Raw genomic sequence first — 16308 nt, 5'->3', positions numbered from 1 at the left:
AGACCCACACCCACACACACACACACACACACACACAAACACTGACCCACACAGAGACCCACACACACACAAACACTGACCCACACACAGAGACCCTGTCAAACGCTCTCAAAAAGCTGGGATTTGGCCAACTAAAAAAATCCTCTATCGATGACAACTCGTCCCTACAAGCGCTCCAGTGTGGGTTCAGAGAACATCATTGGATTGTGTGTATGTACAGTATATGTATGTGTATATATTTCCATAAAATGAAAAGGAGCCCCCATCATCTCCAAGCATAACCACATAATACATCCAAAGCTTACAATGTCAAAACTGAAGATATTCTCACTCTCAAGCTAGAAAATAATTCACCATCTAGTTACTGCAGAGTGATTTCTAACCAACACCAACTAGTTACTGCAGAGTGAGGTCTAACCAACACCAACTAGTTACTGCAGAGTGAGGTCTAACCAACACCAACTAGTTACTGCAGAGTGAGGTCTAACCAACACCAACTAGTTACTGCAGAGTGAGGTCTAACCAACACCAACTAGTTACTGCAGAGTGAGGTCTAACCAACACCAACTAGTTACTGCAGAGTGAGGTCTAACCAACACCAACTAGTTACTGCAGAGTGAGGTCTAACCAACACCAACTAGTTACTGCAGAGTGAGGTCTAACCAACACCAACTAGTTACTGCAGAGTGAGGTCTAACCAACACCAACTAGTTACTGCAGAGTGAGGTCTAACCAACACCAACTAGTTACTGCAGAGTGAGGTCTAACCAACACCAACTAGTTACTGCAGAGTGATTTCAAACCAACACCAACTAGTTACTGCAGAGTGAGGTCTAACCAACACCAACTAGTTACTGCAGAGTGAGGTCTAACCAACACCAACTAGTTACTGCAGAGTGAGGTCTAACCAACACCAACTAGTTACTGCAGAGTGAGGTCTAACCAACACCAACTAGTTACTGCAGAGTGAGGTCTAACCAACACCAACTAGTTACTGCAGAGTGAGGTCTAACCAACACCAACTAGTTACTGCAGAGTGAGGTCTAACCAACACCAACTAGTTACTGCAGAGTGAGGTCTAACCAACACCAACTAGTTACTGCAGAGTGATTTCTAACCAACACCAACTAGTTACTGCAGAGTGAGGTCTAACCAACACCAACTAGTTACTGCAGAGTGAGGTCTAACCAACACCAACTAGTTACTGCAGAGTGAGGTCTAACCAACACCAACTAGTTACTGCAGAGTGATTTCAAACCAACACCAACTAGTTACTGCAGAGTGAGGTCTAACCAACACCAACTAGTTACTGCAGAGTGAGGTCTAACCAACACCAACTAGTTACTGCAGAGTGAGGTCTAACCAACACCAACTAGTTACTGCAGAGTGAGGTCTAACCAACACCAACTAGTTACTGCAGAGTGAGGTCTAACCAACACCAACTAGTTACTGCAGAGTGATTTCTAACCAACACCAACTAGTTACTGCAGAGTGAGGTCTAGCCAACACCAACTAGTTACTGCAGAGTGAGGTCTAACCAACACCAACTAGTTACTGCAGAGTGAGGTCTAACCAACACCAACTAGTTACTGCAGAGTGAGGTCTAACCAACACCAACTAGTTACTGCAGAGTGAGGTCTAACCAACACCAACTAGTTACTGCAGAGTGAGGTCTAACCAACACCAACTAGTTACTGCAGAGTGAGGTCTAACCAACACCAACTAGTTACTGCAGAGTGAGGTCTAACCAACACCAACTAGTTACTGCAGAGTGAGGTCTAACCAACACCAACTAGTTACTGCAGAGTGAGGTCTAACCAACACCAACTAGTTACTGCAGAGTGAGGTCTAACCAACACCAACTAGTTACTGCAGAGTGAGGTCTAACCAACACCAACTAGTTACTGCAGAGTGAGGTCTAACCAACACCAACTAGTTACTGCAGAGTGAGGTCTAACCAACACCAACTAGTTACTGCAGAGTGAGGTCTAACCAACACCAACTAGTTACTGCAGAGTGAGGTCTAACCAACACCAACTAGTTACTGCAGAGTGATTTCAAACCAACACCAACTAGTTACTGCAGAGTGAGGTCTAACCAACACCAACTAGTTACTGCAGAGTGAGGTCTAACCAACACCAACTAGTTACTGCAGAGTGAGGTCTAACCAACACCAACTAGTTACTGCAGAGTGAGGTCTAACCAACACCAACTAGTTACTGCAGAGTGAGGTCTAACCAACACCAACTAGTTACTGCAGAGTGATTTCTAACCAACACCAACTAGTTACTGCAGAGTGAGGTCTAGCCAACACCAACTAGTTACTGCAGAGTGAGGTCTAAGCCAACACCAACTCAGGATTCCTGGATCGCTGCCCTCCACAATGTCCTATCCAACATCAGGTTCTGGGAGCTCTTCAGTGTTGTCAGCCAAGCTGTCGCGCCGCAGCACGTCTACATTAGGTGGTACGCTTCTTTCCCCTCCTGGCTTTGCCCTGGGGTTGGCTCCCATATACAGTAGGGTCAATTTACTTGCCTCATCCTTCTCTCTCTCTCAGTCCGTGACCGACCCGTTGGTCACGGACTAAAGAGAAGGGCACAAGACGGTGAAAATATCTGCACTATTTTCCAACCGTGGACTTCAGGTGATTCAGGTTCTATTTCGATGCCGTCGCGGGTTCGACACGGTCGACGCCGCGGCATTTTAATGTCACGACGTTGAACACGGGGTTGGCACTCCGGCTAAAAGCTTTAACCCATTCTGTCCGGGAACCCATTTTGGTGTTGGCATCATGTTATGCTTTAGCTATTGAAAAATAGCAGATCTACAAGCTCATAGCGCGCCACCGAGTGGCGTGCTATGAGCTTGTAGGTCTGCTATTTTTTTGAAAAATCGAAGAACGACTGACATTTTTTTATAATCTGATCTCAGGTCAGAGAATGGGTTAATCAGACCTAGTGTGTGTCCAGTGGAAACCTCGTATGAATCTGATCTCAGGTCAGAATGGGTTAACCACTTACTACCCCAGCGTTCCGCACTGTGGGGGAAGGCGGTGGCAGAAAACGGCGGATCGTTGAGCTTGTCGATAACGCCGTTTTCATCGAACGCTTTCCCTGTAAAATTGGAAAACAGAAAATACACTATAGTACAGGGCCCTGAGGGACTCATAATATTCAGCCATAATATGGGGTTTAAGTGGTTAAACTTTCTCCCTACCAGAGAACACACAAACATTTTTTCTGTTGAGATCAGATCAGGTGATGTTTCATCTTCAGATGCCATTAACCCATTCTGACCTGAGATCAGATTCATACGAGGTTTCCACTGGACACACACTGGTCTGATTAACCCATTCTGACCTGAGATCAGACTCTAAAAATATCAGTCGTTCTTCGATTTTTCAAAAATAGCAGACCTACAAGCTCGTAGCGCGCCACTCGGTGGCGCGCTATGAGCTTGTAGATCTGCTATTTTTCAATAGCTAAAGCATAACATGATGCTAACAACACCAAAACGGGTTCCCGTTCAGAATGGGTTAAATGATACCATGTCTCGCTAGAAATGTTGTTTTTCAATGTATTTGCCACTGTGTTATCCTGCACTTTTATGCCATGGAAAAATTATTGTGTGTATAAGTGTTGTTGCTGTCGTTGTTGGAAGACAAATTTCCAAGGGGACACGGGGAGAACATGCAAACTAGACCCAGAAAGGCCCTTTTCGCCAACCCCAGCCTCAGGTATGGGCACTGATGACGTGGAGGAGAGAACACGCCGCCAGCGCCCAAAAATATTGCCAGATAGTGAGAACTGAGAACGAGTTTCAGTTCCTACTGATTCTCTGACGGGGTTTGTTTACTTACACAATTGCTGCACTAATTATTACACAATTGACACAGCGAATTCACACAGCGAGGGGGGGGGGGGGGGAGGAGCAGAAGAAATGCAAATGTACCGAGCCAAAGGTCAAGTTTACAAACTAGTGAGGGTTCAAGTCATTAAATGTCTGAAATCACATATTTAACATGAATCTAACATGTCGTGAGGGGGTCCCTGCTTCCTCTCTCTCTCAGCTGAGGGGGTCCCTGCTTCATCTCTCTCTCAGCTGAGGGGGTCCTTGCTTCATCTCTCTCTCTCAGCTGAGGGGGTCCCTGCTTCATCTCTCTCTCAGCTGAGGGGGTCCCTGCTTCATCTCTCTCTCAGCTGTCGACTGAGGGGGTCCCTGCTTCATCTCTCTCTCAGCTGAGGGGGTCCCTGCTTCATCTCTCTCTCAGCTGAAAAACAGATTTGCTCTGCTCCAGTCCGTTACTGCATGGGTTCCTGGTCATGCCATCTGGTGCTTTGCTTTTCTGTGGCTTTTTCTCTGAATACTATCAACATAATAGAATTTCCTGTCTCCGAGCATATCGCTGTGATATTTCAGACGCCGCTCCGCTCTCCCCTGCCCTCCAGCCGTCTGCCTTGTGACAGAACATCTCTCATTCTCATTCTGCTCAGCGCTTCCTCCAGATCCTCTGTCTGAGACCACCGTTATAATGTTGTCTACTAAAACCATGACGAAAAGTCTTCTACACTTTTTCACTGACAAAAACAAAATAAAAAAACTAAGCTATGATAACTAAAACTATTGTCAACACAAACTAGACTAAAATCTTAGGGAGGGACTAGTGGAGAAGATATCCAGTTTTTATTTGTTTGCGCTCGGGTGTTGTGCTCTGGAAATAGCAGATCTACAAGCTCAACTAATTCCAGCATGCAAGCAAGTGTAAAATAAGCCATACATTTTACGACCCATCAAAATAAACATTTAGACTATAGCTAGACTATAACCACGGGGGTTACCACTGTGCCACACCGAGCGCTGTGTATTTACTGTGGTAAACACACAGCCGGTGCGCTCCTCTATAACCACTGGGGTTACCACCGTGCCACACAGAGCACCATGTATTTACCGTGGTAAACACACAGCCGGACGGTGCGCTCCTCTTCGCAGAGCTGACTATCGTGCTCCGGACGAACGCCCGGTCGTTTTGGTTGCAGCGCAATTCCGCCCCGGTGGTGGCTGCTCAAGCTGGAGATTTTAACAACCCATTTTGGGGGCGGGAACCCCTTTTGGTGTTAGCATTATGCTATGCTTTAGCTATTGAAAAATAGCAGACCTATACAAGCTCATATGAGCTTGTATAGGTCTGCTATTTTTGAAAAATCGTGGCGCAAATTTGGAAACATAGGTAGAGACATAGGTATTTTAGAAAAATGTCATGATTGATTTAGAAGACATTTTTTTAATTTCGACGTCAGGCCTAAATGGGTTAAAGGAAGCACTTTGTCATTTGATCCTCCTGATTGTGCAGGGTGTGACGACCACCTAATTTACAACCAGACGTTGAATCATTACCACCGCCACGAGAAGTCCATGTTTCAGCGGAGCTGCGTGTGATGACAGGTCGATGATGCGAGCAGTGAGCACCTTGACGGTTGATGTGTTCAGTGAGAGCATCACGCTGTGTGAACGCCCTATGGACATGATATCCAGTAAAGTAGCCTTGCCGAGCCATGAGGCCCATAGGGCAGGAGCCTATCTCCTGTTTCTGTAGCCATGAGGCCCATAGGGCAGGAGCCTATCTCCTGTTTCTGTATAGCCATGAGGCCCATAGGGCAGGAGCCTATCTCCTGTTTCTGTATAGCCATGAGGCCCATAGGGCAGGAGCCTATCTCCTGTTTCTGTAGCCATGAGGCCCATAGGGCAGGAGCCTATCTCCTGTTTCTGTAGCCATGAGGCCCATTAGGGCAGGAGCCTATCTCCTGTTTCTGTAGCCATGAGGCCCATAGGGCAGGAGCCTATCTCCTGTTTCTGTAGCCATGAGGCCCATAGGGCAGGAGCCTATCTTCTGTTTCTGTAGCCATGGGGCCCATAGGGCAGGAGCCTATCTCCTGTTTCTGTAGCCATGAGGACCATAGGGCAGGAGCCTATCTCCTGTTTCTGTAGCCATGAGGCCCATTAGGGCAGGAGCCTATCTCCTGTTTCTGTAGCCATGAGGCCCATAGGGCAGGAGCCTATCTCCTGTTTCTGTAGCCATGAGGCCCATAGGGCAGGAGCCTATCTTCTGTTTCTGTAGCCATGGGGCCCATAGGGCAGGAGCCTATCTCCTGTTTCTGTAGCCATGAGGCCCATAGGGCAGGAGCCTATCTCCTGTTTCTGTAGCCATGAGGCCCATTAGGGCAGGAGCCTATCTCCTGTTTCTGTAGCGTGAGGCAGCTTGATGTACAAGTACACCCCCTGGACATGACGTTAGTATGTCGCAGGGACTTAACCCCCAATCCAACCCTTGATGCTGAGTGTCAAGCAGGGAGGCACTGGGTCTTTGGTCTTTGGTATGACCCGGCCGGGGATCGAACCCCCGACCTCCCAGTCTCAGGGCGGACACTCTAACCACAAGGCCACTGAGCTGGTTGCCACTGATATCCAAGTGCATATTAATCATGTTCATGTTGAAAAATGTTCACATACAGTATTACTTAAAATAGTGGAAATACCCGTCTACAAGCTCAGCTATTTCGACGATTTTCTAAGTATGCAATTATGAAATACGGTATGTCAGTCAAGTCTTTGTATATTTATATTTATCATATCTGTCCTATGTGTCATTTCAAAGCCCTGAAAGCCAAACAGAAACGTCATTTTTTTTTAAATCCCCCAGGGGAGGTTTGTTCCGAACTATTTCTCTATTTTAGGAATGCCCTGCTTCAGACAGAAGTGCCCAGTACAACCCAGTGGTCCTTGAGGGGGTTCCAGGTGGTCCCCAGTACAACCCAGTGGTCTGGGGACCATCAGTGGTCCTTGAGGGGGTTCCAGGTGGTCCCCAGTACAACCCAGTGGTCCGGGGACCACCAGTGGTCCTTGAGAGTTGGTATCAGCTTAAGAGCTCAAGACGACTCCTCACGTCTTAATTACACCCGTAGAGGGCTCAGGACTTTTTATTTATTTAATTGCAGCATTTAACTCCCATTTCATTTATATGGTTATAATGTGGTTATATTAATGTAGAAAACAGAAGAAGAAATGATTATTATAACTATCAAAATAAACTAGAATAAAAACAACAGTACAGTAGTACAGTAGTGCATCCCGTGGATGCAGAGGTCGTTGATTTATTGCATCCCTCAACTATAAACTGCGTTTTGGGATGCAAAATGCACCCTATTTTAACCCATTTAGGCCTGATGTCGAAATTAAAAAAAAAAAAAAATCTTTACTTTTTAGTTTTCTGAAAAACCTCATGTTTCTATAGCAGTGGTTCTCAAACAGTTTCATGTCAAGGACCCCTAAAAATATATATGTAATTGGCCGCCGACCCCCATCGGAAAATATGTTGTTCCAGGCAGGGACCTTCCAGAAGCAAATATTTGAGTTAAAAACGTTGTCTCTGAAAGAATATATTGAAAGCTTTAAAGACTATGAGCTTGTAGATCTGCTATTTTTCAATAGCTAGATTATAACATGTTTAAAACACCAAAAGGGGTTCCTGCCCAGAATGGCTTAACCTCTGAATGCGTTGTGCAGCGCTGAGCGCTCAGCTCTCAGTGCCATGTTTCACTCGGCGTGCGCTGCAGCCGTTCACCACCTTGTTTACGGCCCAACAAAACTGTCTATTCTCTTTAAATCTACGTCTCTCTCTCCATGGTTCTGATCAGAACAACGTGATGTTCTCTGTCCTCATTTCTGACTTAACCAAAAGCATCTCGTTTTGGAAAATAAACGCTTTTAGAGAGAACTCAGATGTGACAGCAACATAGTGCTGGATACTGTTTTCTTGAAAAAGCTATGTTTTTCTATGTCAGTCGTTCTCAAACACTTTCATGTCACTTTTCACGATTCTTCAAAAATAGCAGACCTACAAGCTCGTAGATCTGCTATTTTTCAATAGCTAAAGCATAGCATAATGCTAACGCCAAAAGGGGTTCCCGCCCCAAAATGGGTTTTAATGGAGTAAAGCCTGCCTCTATAGCTGGGCACTCTAGTGACTTTATTTTTTAAACATTCCGGCACACTGGAAGCGTTCATAAGTCTACACAATTAGAGAATGTAGAAGAGTTGTTATTTTGATCAATGTTTGCCCGTTATCTCTCCTATGGTCTCACATCAACACAGCATGGAATTGTGGGCAAAATATTTATCCAACGACAACTAAATATTCAAAAGTCTTGGGGGTCTGAGAGGCTAAATCTGGTCAGATGGTGGTCCGTCCGTGGCTGAAATAAATCATGGACCTCGATAGTAAAAAGGGTTGGGCCACTGTTATATAACGTTGGCCAATGACCAGCTGTGTTTGGGTTAAAGATTTATATTTCTCTCTTAACTTTGATGCCACGGCTGCTCTAATGTGTGCCGATGATCACAGCGCCCGTCTGCGAGAGGCCAAGAGTTCATTTTCCCCTAAACCAATCAACTGTCAACGTCACAACCTCAGGGTGCCGCTTTTGAGGCCTAAGCTCCGCCCCCCCTACTGACCTTTGGCCCGTAGAAGGCTCCGTCTCCTGGATTCACCTCCCAGTGTTCACCGAACGCCTCCAGACTGCTCTGTAACTGCTGCTCAGGGGGAGAGAGAGAGAGAGAGACATAGAGACAGAGAGAGAGAGAGAGAGAGAGAGAGAGAGGGAGAGACATTTTTATTATTTATACGTTTATTCAACAGGGACAATACAAAAAACAATGTATCAAGTAAAAACATGAAACCTTTGCAATGTATATGGGTTTGTAGCCAAGGATAATTTGCAACCCCAGTCCCTGGTTAGGCCTTTCTAAAGTTCTATACCTAAAACAATCCTTTACAACATACCTATACTAAAACAATCCTTTACATACAAATACTAATACATCCAATACACAGAGACAGACAGAGAGAGAGAGAGAGAGAGAGAGAGAGAGAGAGAGAGACATAGAGAGAGATAGAGATAGTCAGTCAGACAGACAGACAGAGAGAAACAGAGAGAGAGAGACAGACAGACAGAGAAAGATAGAGACAGACATACAAAGACAGAGACAGACAGACAAAGAGAGAGAGAGAGAGACAGAGAGAGAGAGAGAGAGAGAGAGAGAGAGAAGAATGAATCATTCATTCTGACACCACCACCTTCACACTGACCCCAATTCAATCAATCCCAGCTGGCCTGAGGGCACTTTAAAATACCTATATGTGTATTCAATCATGTGCGAGTGTGTGTGTTCCTTTAACGCTTCATGACTATAATATTGCGCAACACATTTTGCTATTGTGCTTCATGTCATGACCAGGAGCATTAATTAATGCACTGTGTAAAAGTGTGTGTGTGTGTGTGTGTGTGTGTGCATGCGTGCACACACAGGGATTGAAGCAAAAACAAAGCTCACGGGTGGAAGGTTTTGTTAGGCCGCGTCCCAACCTGTGATTTGTCAAAGGGTGTGAGAGGAGAAGGAGGAGCCCCCCCCCCCCTTCCCCCACACTGGCGCTCCGTTTCCTAAAACCTCTACGACCTAAAAAAGGCCCTCAGTCACTGCCATGGACCACATTCACCACTTTCTGCTTCTAGATGGCGCTCTTGGCTAACCTAATGATTCACTGTTCAATCATTGTTTTTTTCTCGTGCCAATAAAGCTCCCTTGGATTGAATAATTGATAAGTTACGGAAAAGATACACTGTGATTGGCCAGTCACTTGAGTGGCAGCGACGCAGCATGCCTTCTGGCACATCTGCTCGACTTCCGCCTACGATGGAGACACATCGCTCAGAGTGTAGAGTAGGGACACGCTTTGATCTCGCCGCAAAGCGGGTGCCTTATGGGCTATAGTTCCAAACATTGCTCCTATGGCTGGAACTATCCCATTGAGACAAAGCGGGTGCCTATGTGGGCTATAGTTCCAAACATTGCTCCTATGGCTGGAACTATCCCATTGAGACAAAGCGGGTGCCTATGGGCTATAGTTCCAAACATTGCTCCTATGGCTGGAACTATCCCATTGAGACAAAGCGGGTGCCTATGGGCTATAGTTCCAAACATTGCTCCTATGGCTGGAACTATCCCATTGAGACAAAGCGGGTGCCTTATGGGCTATAGTTCCAAACATTGCTCCTATGGCTGGAACTATCCCATTGAGACAAAGCGGGTGCCTTATGGGCTATAGTTCCAAACATTGCTCCTATGGCTGGAACTATCCCATTGAGACAAAGCGGGTGCCTATGGGCTATAGTTCCAAACATTGCTCCTATGGCTGGAACTATCCCATTGAGACAAAGCGGGTGCCTTATGGGCTATAGTTCCAAACATTGCTCCTATGGCTGGAACTATCCCATTGAGACAAAGCGGGTGCCTTATGGGCTATAGTTCCAAACATTGCTCCTATGGCTGGAACTATCCCATTGAGACAAAGCGGGTGCCTATGGGCTATAGTTCCAAACATTGCTCCTATGGCTGGAACTATCCCATTGAGACAAAGCGGGTGCCTATGGGCTATAGTTCCAAACATTGCTCCTATGGCTGGAACTATCCCATTGAGACAAAGCGGGTGCCTATGGGCTATAGTTCCAAACATTGGAACTATCCCATTGAGATAGAATGAGCACTTCCACATTCTATTATTACAATGGGAGTCAACGCTAGTGTCGCCACTCTCTTACTAGATTACTCTGGCTCCAATGAACTGCAGCGGACAGTTATCTATGATAAAACTCGCCTCCCATCCACTTCCATGTTAGATCCGTGGGCTAATTAGTGTCAATTTGGGGGTCCTTGGCATGAAAAGGTTTGGGAACCACTGGGTGTAGGTGGTGCATAGTTACCTGCTCGGCGGTGTTCCACAGCTCCTCCTCTCCCAGGCAGGGTGACGGGCGGGTGGACAGCAGGCAGTGGAAGGAGAACCCAAAGGTCTGGTACACAGTCCGCACAAAGTCCAGACAGCCAGACATCTCCTCTGCTAGCTTCAGTGTGCACGCACAAACGGCGCACATACGTACGAGCACAGACACACAGACACACACACACACACACACACACAAAATTGGTGATACATTTTCTATTCCTTTTTATTTATTTAACCAACATAAAACCACATTGAGACCGAGTGGTGCAACTCCCACTTCTGTTTCGTCTTTACAGTCGCGCAAATTTATTCTAATATAAATACAAATCATCTAAGCATAACGTTGCTGTCGGGAGGAAACCTCAATTTTTGAGGTTTGTGGCATAAATCAGTGCTATTGAACACCCTTTACGGCTGTGTGTCGTTTTGAAAATATTGAACCAATGGAAAGTAGTAAAAAGTGCTTTGGACAAAACCTCTTAACTCCATTGGACCCTCAAAATGTCTGCTAAAGCAACTAACTCCACCACCTCATCCCCCTCTCATGGAAGTAATTGACAATATTATAAAGTTACAACACCAACTTTGATGAGGCTGTATTGCTTTGTTTTAATGAATGAATGAATGAATGAACACAGCAGAGATATAAAGCTTGTTGCTATAAGCAGAAAAGGAAATAAAACAATAAAATGTAAAGATATAGAGCACCGAAGTCTGACGTCACTTTCAGTAGAGGGCGTCAGTCCCCAAGTTCATGTATTTGTTTAGTTGCATTGAAATCGCCATAGGAGGATTTTTAGATTGCTTCATATAAGAACTGTGTTTGAAAAATAAACATGTCACCCCGGCCGCTTCACTCATATGGATATGAAGAATCAACTGACTGAGAGAAAACGCTAATGTTACTGCTGCTGAATTAGTTAGATTTTCGCTAGAAGCAGACTGTATCATATATGAGTGACTGACTGTTGCAAACGATACAGAGACAAACCTCCCTGACAATAACGCCGAGACAGCTTGTTTATTTTTGGACCACAACGCTTATAGTAGACGATATTAAGATCACCCCATGTTATTCTCCATAGAGAAATGACTTCCGCGAACCAGGGGAATCGACGGGATGAGCGAGTTACGTCAGGACTTCGGTGCTCTATTTTAAAATATATTTCCCTGAACGGAAATGGCAGCTTCCTTACTGTAGTTTAGTGTAGTTCCAGACTCTATATAGCATTCAGGAGGTGTAGTTCCAGACTCTATATAGTATTCAGGAGGTGTAGTTTTGGGTGGTGTAGAATAGTTAGAATAGTCTGGCTACGCGAGACTACAGAATGACCAAATATAAAACTTTTGTAAATTGGCCAGTATGGCCTATTTACAACATCAAAGCAGGAGCAATTACTGCTAAGTGTGCTGTCCAATCCTTTTAAAACTCATTAGAGAGATCACAAAATTGAGTCTGGTCTGCACACCTATTTTTGACAAATTTTCACATGCGTATTCAAAATAAGAGCTTTTCTTTATGGGGGTGGTGGGGGGGTGCTTGAACCTCTACTTTTCCTCCTAGCGAAATAACTGATGTACAAGCTCCACAACGTGTCACATTGAATGAGTTTTACATGCTTGGAGATCTACCATTTTTTGCTCATGTTCCGCCTATTTTTGGGACAAATTATCACTTATTATGATAACATGCAGAGCATAGTGATCGTGTTGTTAACCCATTCAGAACAGCATTATGTTACACTTTAGCTATTGGAAAATAGCAGATCTACATCTATCTGCCGCGCTACAAGCTTGTATGTCTGCAATTTTTGAAAAATCGTGAAAACGTTTGCAAACGTTTGTAACTCAAATCTTTGTTTATGGGGGGGGCGGGGGGTCCCTGGAACAACATATTTTCAGATGGGGGTCGGCGGCCAATTACATGTATTTTTGGAGGTCCTTGACATGACATAGAAACATGGGTTTTTCAGAAAACTGTCAGGATTTAGAAGACCTTTGTAGAATCGATGGTAGGTGGTCTGTGGTGCATTGTATTGTATTCCTTTATGCACACATGTTGAGAATGTACTGCACTGATATTCACATCTCGATAATATTATGTTTGCTCCTTAAACAAACGACCTTTGAACCTGTTTGCATCCATTCCTTTCCTTTCCTTCCTTCAGGAAAAACACAGTATTTCACTCTCTCTGATTGAGTGCCCCCTACTGGACACAAGGATAATAACACTGTGGATGGACAGACAGGGGGAAAACTTTAAATGGGACATTCCCAAAGACGTCCCCAGACGTCTTTGGGGCACCACAGGGATTATAGAGACGTCTGGGGCATACGATGTGTTAAGTTTTTCCACCACAGCCTAACAGGCACCCACAGAGGTTAACCCATTAAGACCTGAGGACGATTCTACAAATACCTTCTAAATCCTGACAGTTTTCTGAAAAAAAAACATGTTTCTATGTCATGTCATTCTCAAACATTTTCATGTCAAGGACCCCCAAGATTATATGTAATGGGCTGCCGGAAATAGGTTGTTTTCCAGGGACCCCCCCCCCCCCCCCCAGAAGCAAAGATTTGAGTTAAAAACGTTGGTTCTGAAAGAATATTATATTCAAAGATTTGCATCTACATTTTCACGATTTTTCTAAAATAGCAGAGTGCCGCGCTACGAGCTTGTAAGATCTGCTATTTTTCAATAGCTAAAGGAGCAATGTAATAACATGATGCTTTAAAACCCCCAAAGGGATTTCTCGCCAAAAACGGGTTAAACACATCAAGGCCTCATGTGACTCAGGCTAACAGGACAACTCAGGACAACCATTATAGTGCCGCCAGCGTTGTGCCCTGGCTGACACAAGGCCAGGTGTGACAACCACACATTATGATCGCTATATACACAACTACACACAATGTTATGAATCGCACTTTAACCCATTTAGGCCTGACGTCGAAATTTGACAAAACCTCATGTTTCTGTATCAGTGACGGTGCTCAATATTTCATGTAAAAAGGACCCCAAACATGATATGTAACTGGCCACCGACCACCATCTGAAAAAATGAAAATAGCTCTCTGTCATTTAGCAGGGGACCACCTGGAACCCCCTCAAGGACCACTGGTTGAGAACCACTGCTCGAAATGAGTATGAGGAGAAGTTGTTGTAGCAGCAACAACATTGTGTGTGTGTGTCTGTGTGCGCGTGCGTGTGTATTTACGTCTCAGTGTGTGTAACAAAGGTTAATGTTATAAACGGTAGCTTCCTTCCTTCCTAAATTATTTTTTATTACCAACCAACTTTATTTATATCCAAGGTGAGCTGAGAGGCTTTTGTTGTGGCCACAGTAATTCTCCCTTTTCTAAAGAACAGAAACAGTGTTGTCAGGCCCCTACTACGGCAACGGTGTCCAACCTGTGGGCCGGGGACCGCTGGCAGGGCAGCGAGGCCCAACCTGTGGCCAGGGGACCGCTGGCAGGGCAGCGGTGTCCAACCTGTGGCCCGGGGACCGCTGGCACTGGTACTCGCATTTGCTACTGAAAACAGCACAGTGCGAGTTGTGATTGTGAAATGCAGTTTGTAGCACCCTTTGCGACAACAGACCTGTTGTCGCAAACAGAGACAAGGCTCTGATAAAAGCAAGTGCACATTCTATGAGTCGCAGCTCTATACCATCATTTATATTTCTGTAGTACGGCCGTGTCGTCCGTCCAAAAAAAAAGAGCAGATCTACAAGCCAACGTGTCGAGGCTTGCGTCGGTAGCTTGACTGTGCGTAATTATAGCACTTTAGACCTCCTGGGAGCCTTTATTTATTGAACTGTCTTCTTGTTGCATGAAATACCTACTTGCTTGACTTGTTTTATAATATTGTTAAACCAATTCATTTAATAAAGACTTTTGTATATTATTGGTTACACACGTTTCTGCCTTGCCTATCTATACCGTATACTGAATCTGTGTTTGGGAGTCATTACGTGCTCCGGGTGTCCAGTATTGCATTTAGTAAATATCTCCTGGGGCGCAATTCCCCAGGTGGCGTAGTAGGCTACCTTAATTCCCCAGGTGGCGTAGTAGGCTACCTTAAGCAATACCACCTTTCCACATACAGACCGTACGTACAGAAACGTCCTATTTTGATCAGAGTTCCGCCGTTCGATAGGTTGGGGTCCGGCAGATAAAACCCTTTATCAGACGGGGAAGCCTTCATTCACTACATTACATACACAAGGTGGGTCACCACCAGGGTGGGCGTACGGTACCTGCTCTGGCGTGCAGAAGATGTGCGCGTCGTCCTGGCAGAACCGGCGGACCCGGGTGAGGCCGGTCAGCGCTCCGGAATGCTCGTTCCTGTGGAGAACGCCGAAGTCCGCCCAGCGGAGAGGAAGCTCCCTCCACGACCTCACGCTCTGCTCGAACATGACACTGTGCGCACACACACACACACACACACACACACAATCAATAATTACTAGCAACAACTTATTTGAAGGTAGGTAATGTTTTTACATGCCTGTGTGTGTGTGTGTGTGTGTGTGTGTGTGTGTACCAGGTGCGTACCAGTGAGCAGGACAGTTCATGGGTTTCAGGGCGTATGTCTGAGCGTCCTGGCTCGCCACAGTGAACATGTTGTCACAATAATGCTCCCAGTGACCAGAACGCTCCCACAACGTCTTGTTGTACAGGGTGGGGGTCACGACCTCCTGGAAGCCCCGCCTCTTATACTCGCCCTAGAAGAGGAGAGAGAGAGTGACCGATTGGTTACATGCATTTGACTCATTATTATTGGACTATTGGATGATATGAAGTCATCGGAATCCCAGATGTTTATCTTTCCAGGGAGAGAAGAAAAAAGTCTGGGTCCGAGTGCAAACGTCCATCACTCTCTGCTGATATCTGATCATTTGTACCTTTGTTAAATTGACGTACACACACACACACACACTCCTCTCTCTCTCTCTGTCGCTCTAATTAATTCGTCTCATGTTGCGCAGCTGTGTCTAGATTCTCCCAGCGGATCCTGCCTACTATGCCAGAGAAAGCATACGTAGGTGGACCCCCCAGGCTATAGGAAAAGCGAGAACGATGATAATACAATTTAAAGTACATTTAAAAAACACGAATAAAGGTGGCACTGTTGAGCAGCCTAAAGAAGCATTCACACAGAGCACCACGACTACAACAATAAAACTGTACCGTACATACAGTTCACAGCACCGTACAGTACAGTAACTATATCACAATAAAAGTATTGTTGGGGTTGGCGAAAGGGCCTTTCTGTGTGGAGTTTGCATGTTCTCCCTGTGTCCCCTAAGGTAGGTACCCTCACAAAAAACATGCAGTAATCCTGGTCACTAAACTGCCTCCCCCTGGTTAGCCTGATGGAGGGGAAAGGAACTGGTTGGAATAACGTGTTCCTTCCACGTGCTATACGTCCAACTAGGGAAACTCCCCCCTGTCAGGTGTAAAGGAGCAAC

At 45.4% G+C, this 16308-nt stretch overlaps 1 protein-coding gene across 1 annotated transcript in view; it reads right to left on the bottom strand.

The window, feature by feature from the left end:
* The window catches only part of tars2 (threonyl-tRNA synthetase 2, mitochondrial), a 46996-nt gene that overhangs the window by 16647 nt on the left and 14041 nt on the right, over nucleotides 1-16308 (bottom strand). The window contains exons 11-14 of the mRNA XM_080768429.1: nucleotides 15392-15561; nucleotides 15094-15256; nucleotides 10815-10952; nucleotides 8509-8586 (exon numbers count right to left, since the gene is read on the bottom strand). Of these exons, the coding sequence (XP_080624555.1) occupies nucleotides 8509-8586; nucleotides 10815-10952; nucleotides 15094-15256; nucleotides 15392-15561 (549 nt within the window). The remainder of the gene's footprint in view (nucleotides 1-8508; nucleotides 8587-10814; nucleotides 10953-15093; nucleotides 15257-15391; nucleotides 15562-16308) is intronic.

This window comes from Protomyctophum bolini (genome assembly GCF_963924005.1).
Source record: "Protomyctophum bolini genome assembly, chromosome: 7".
Lineage (NCBI taxonomy): Eukaryota > Metazoa > Chordata > Actinopteri > Myctophiformes > Myctophidae > Protomyctophum > Protomyctophum bolini.
The sequence above is the reverse complement of the archived record's forward strand: the minus strand, read 5'-3'. Positions and strand labels throughout refer to the sequence as shown.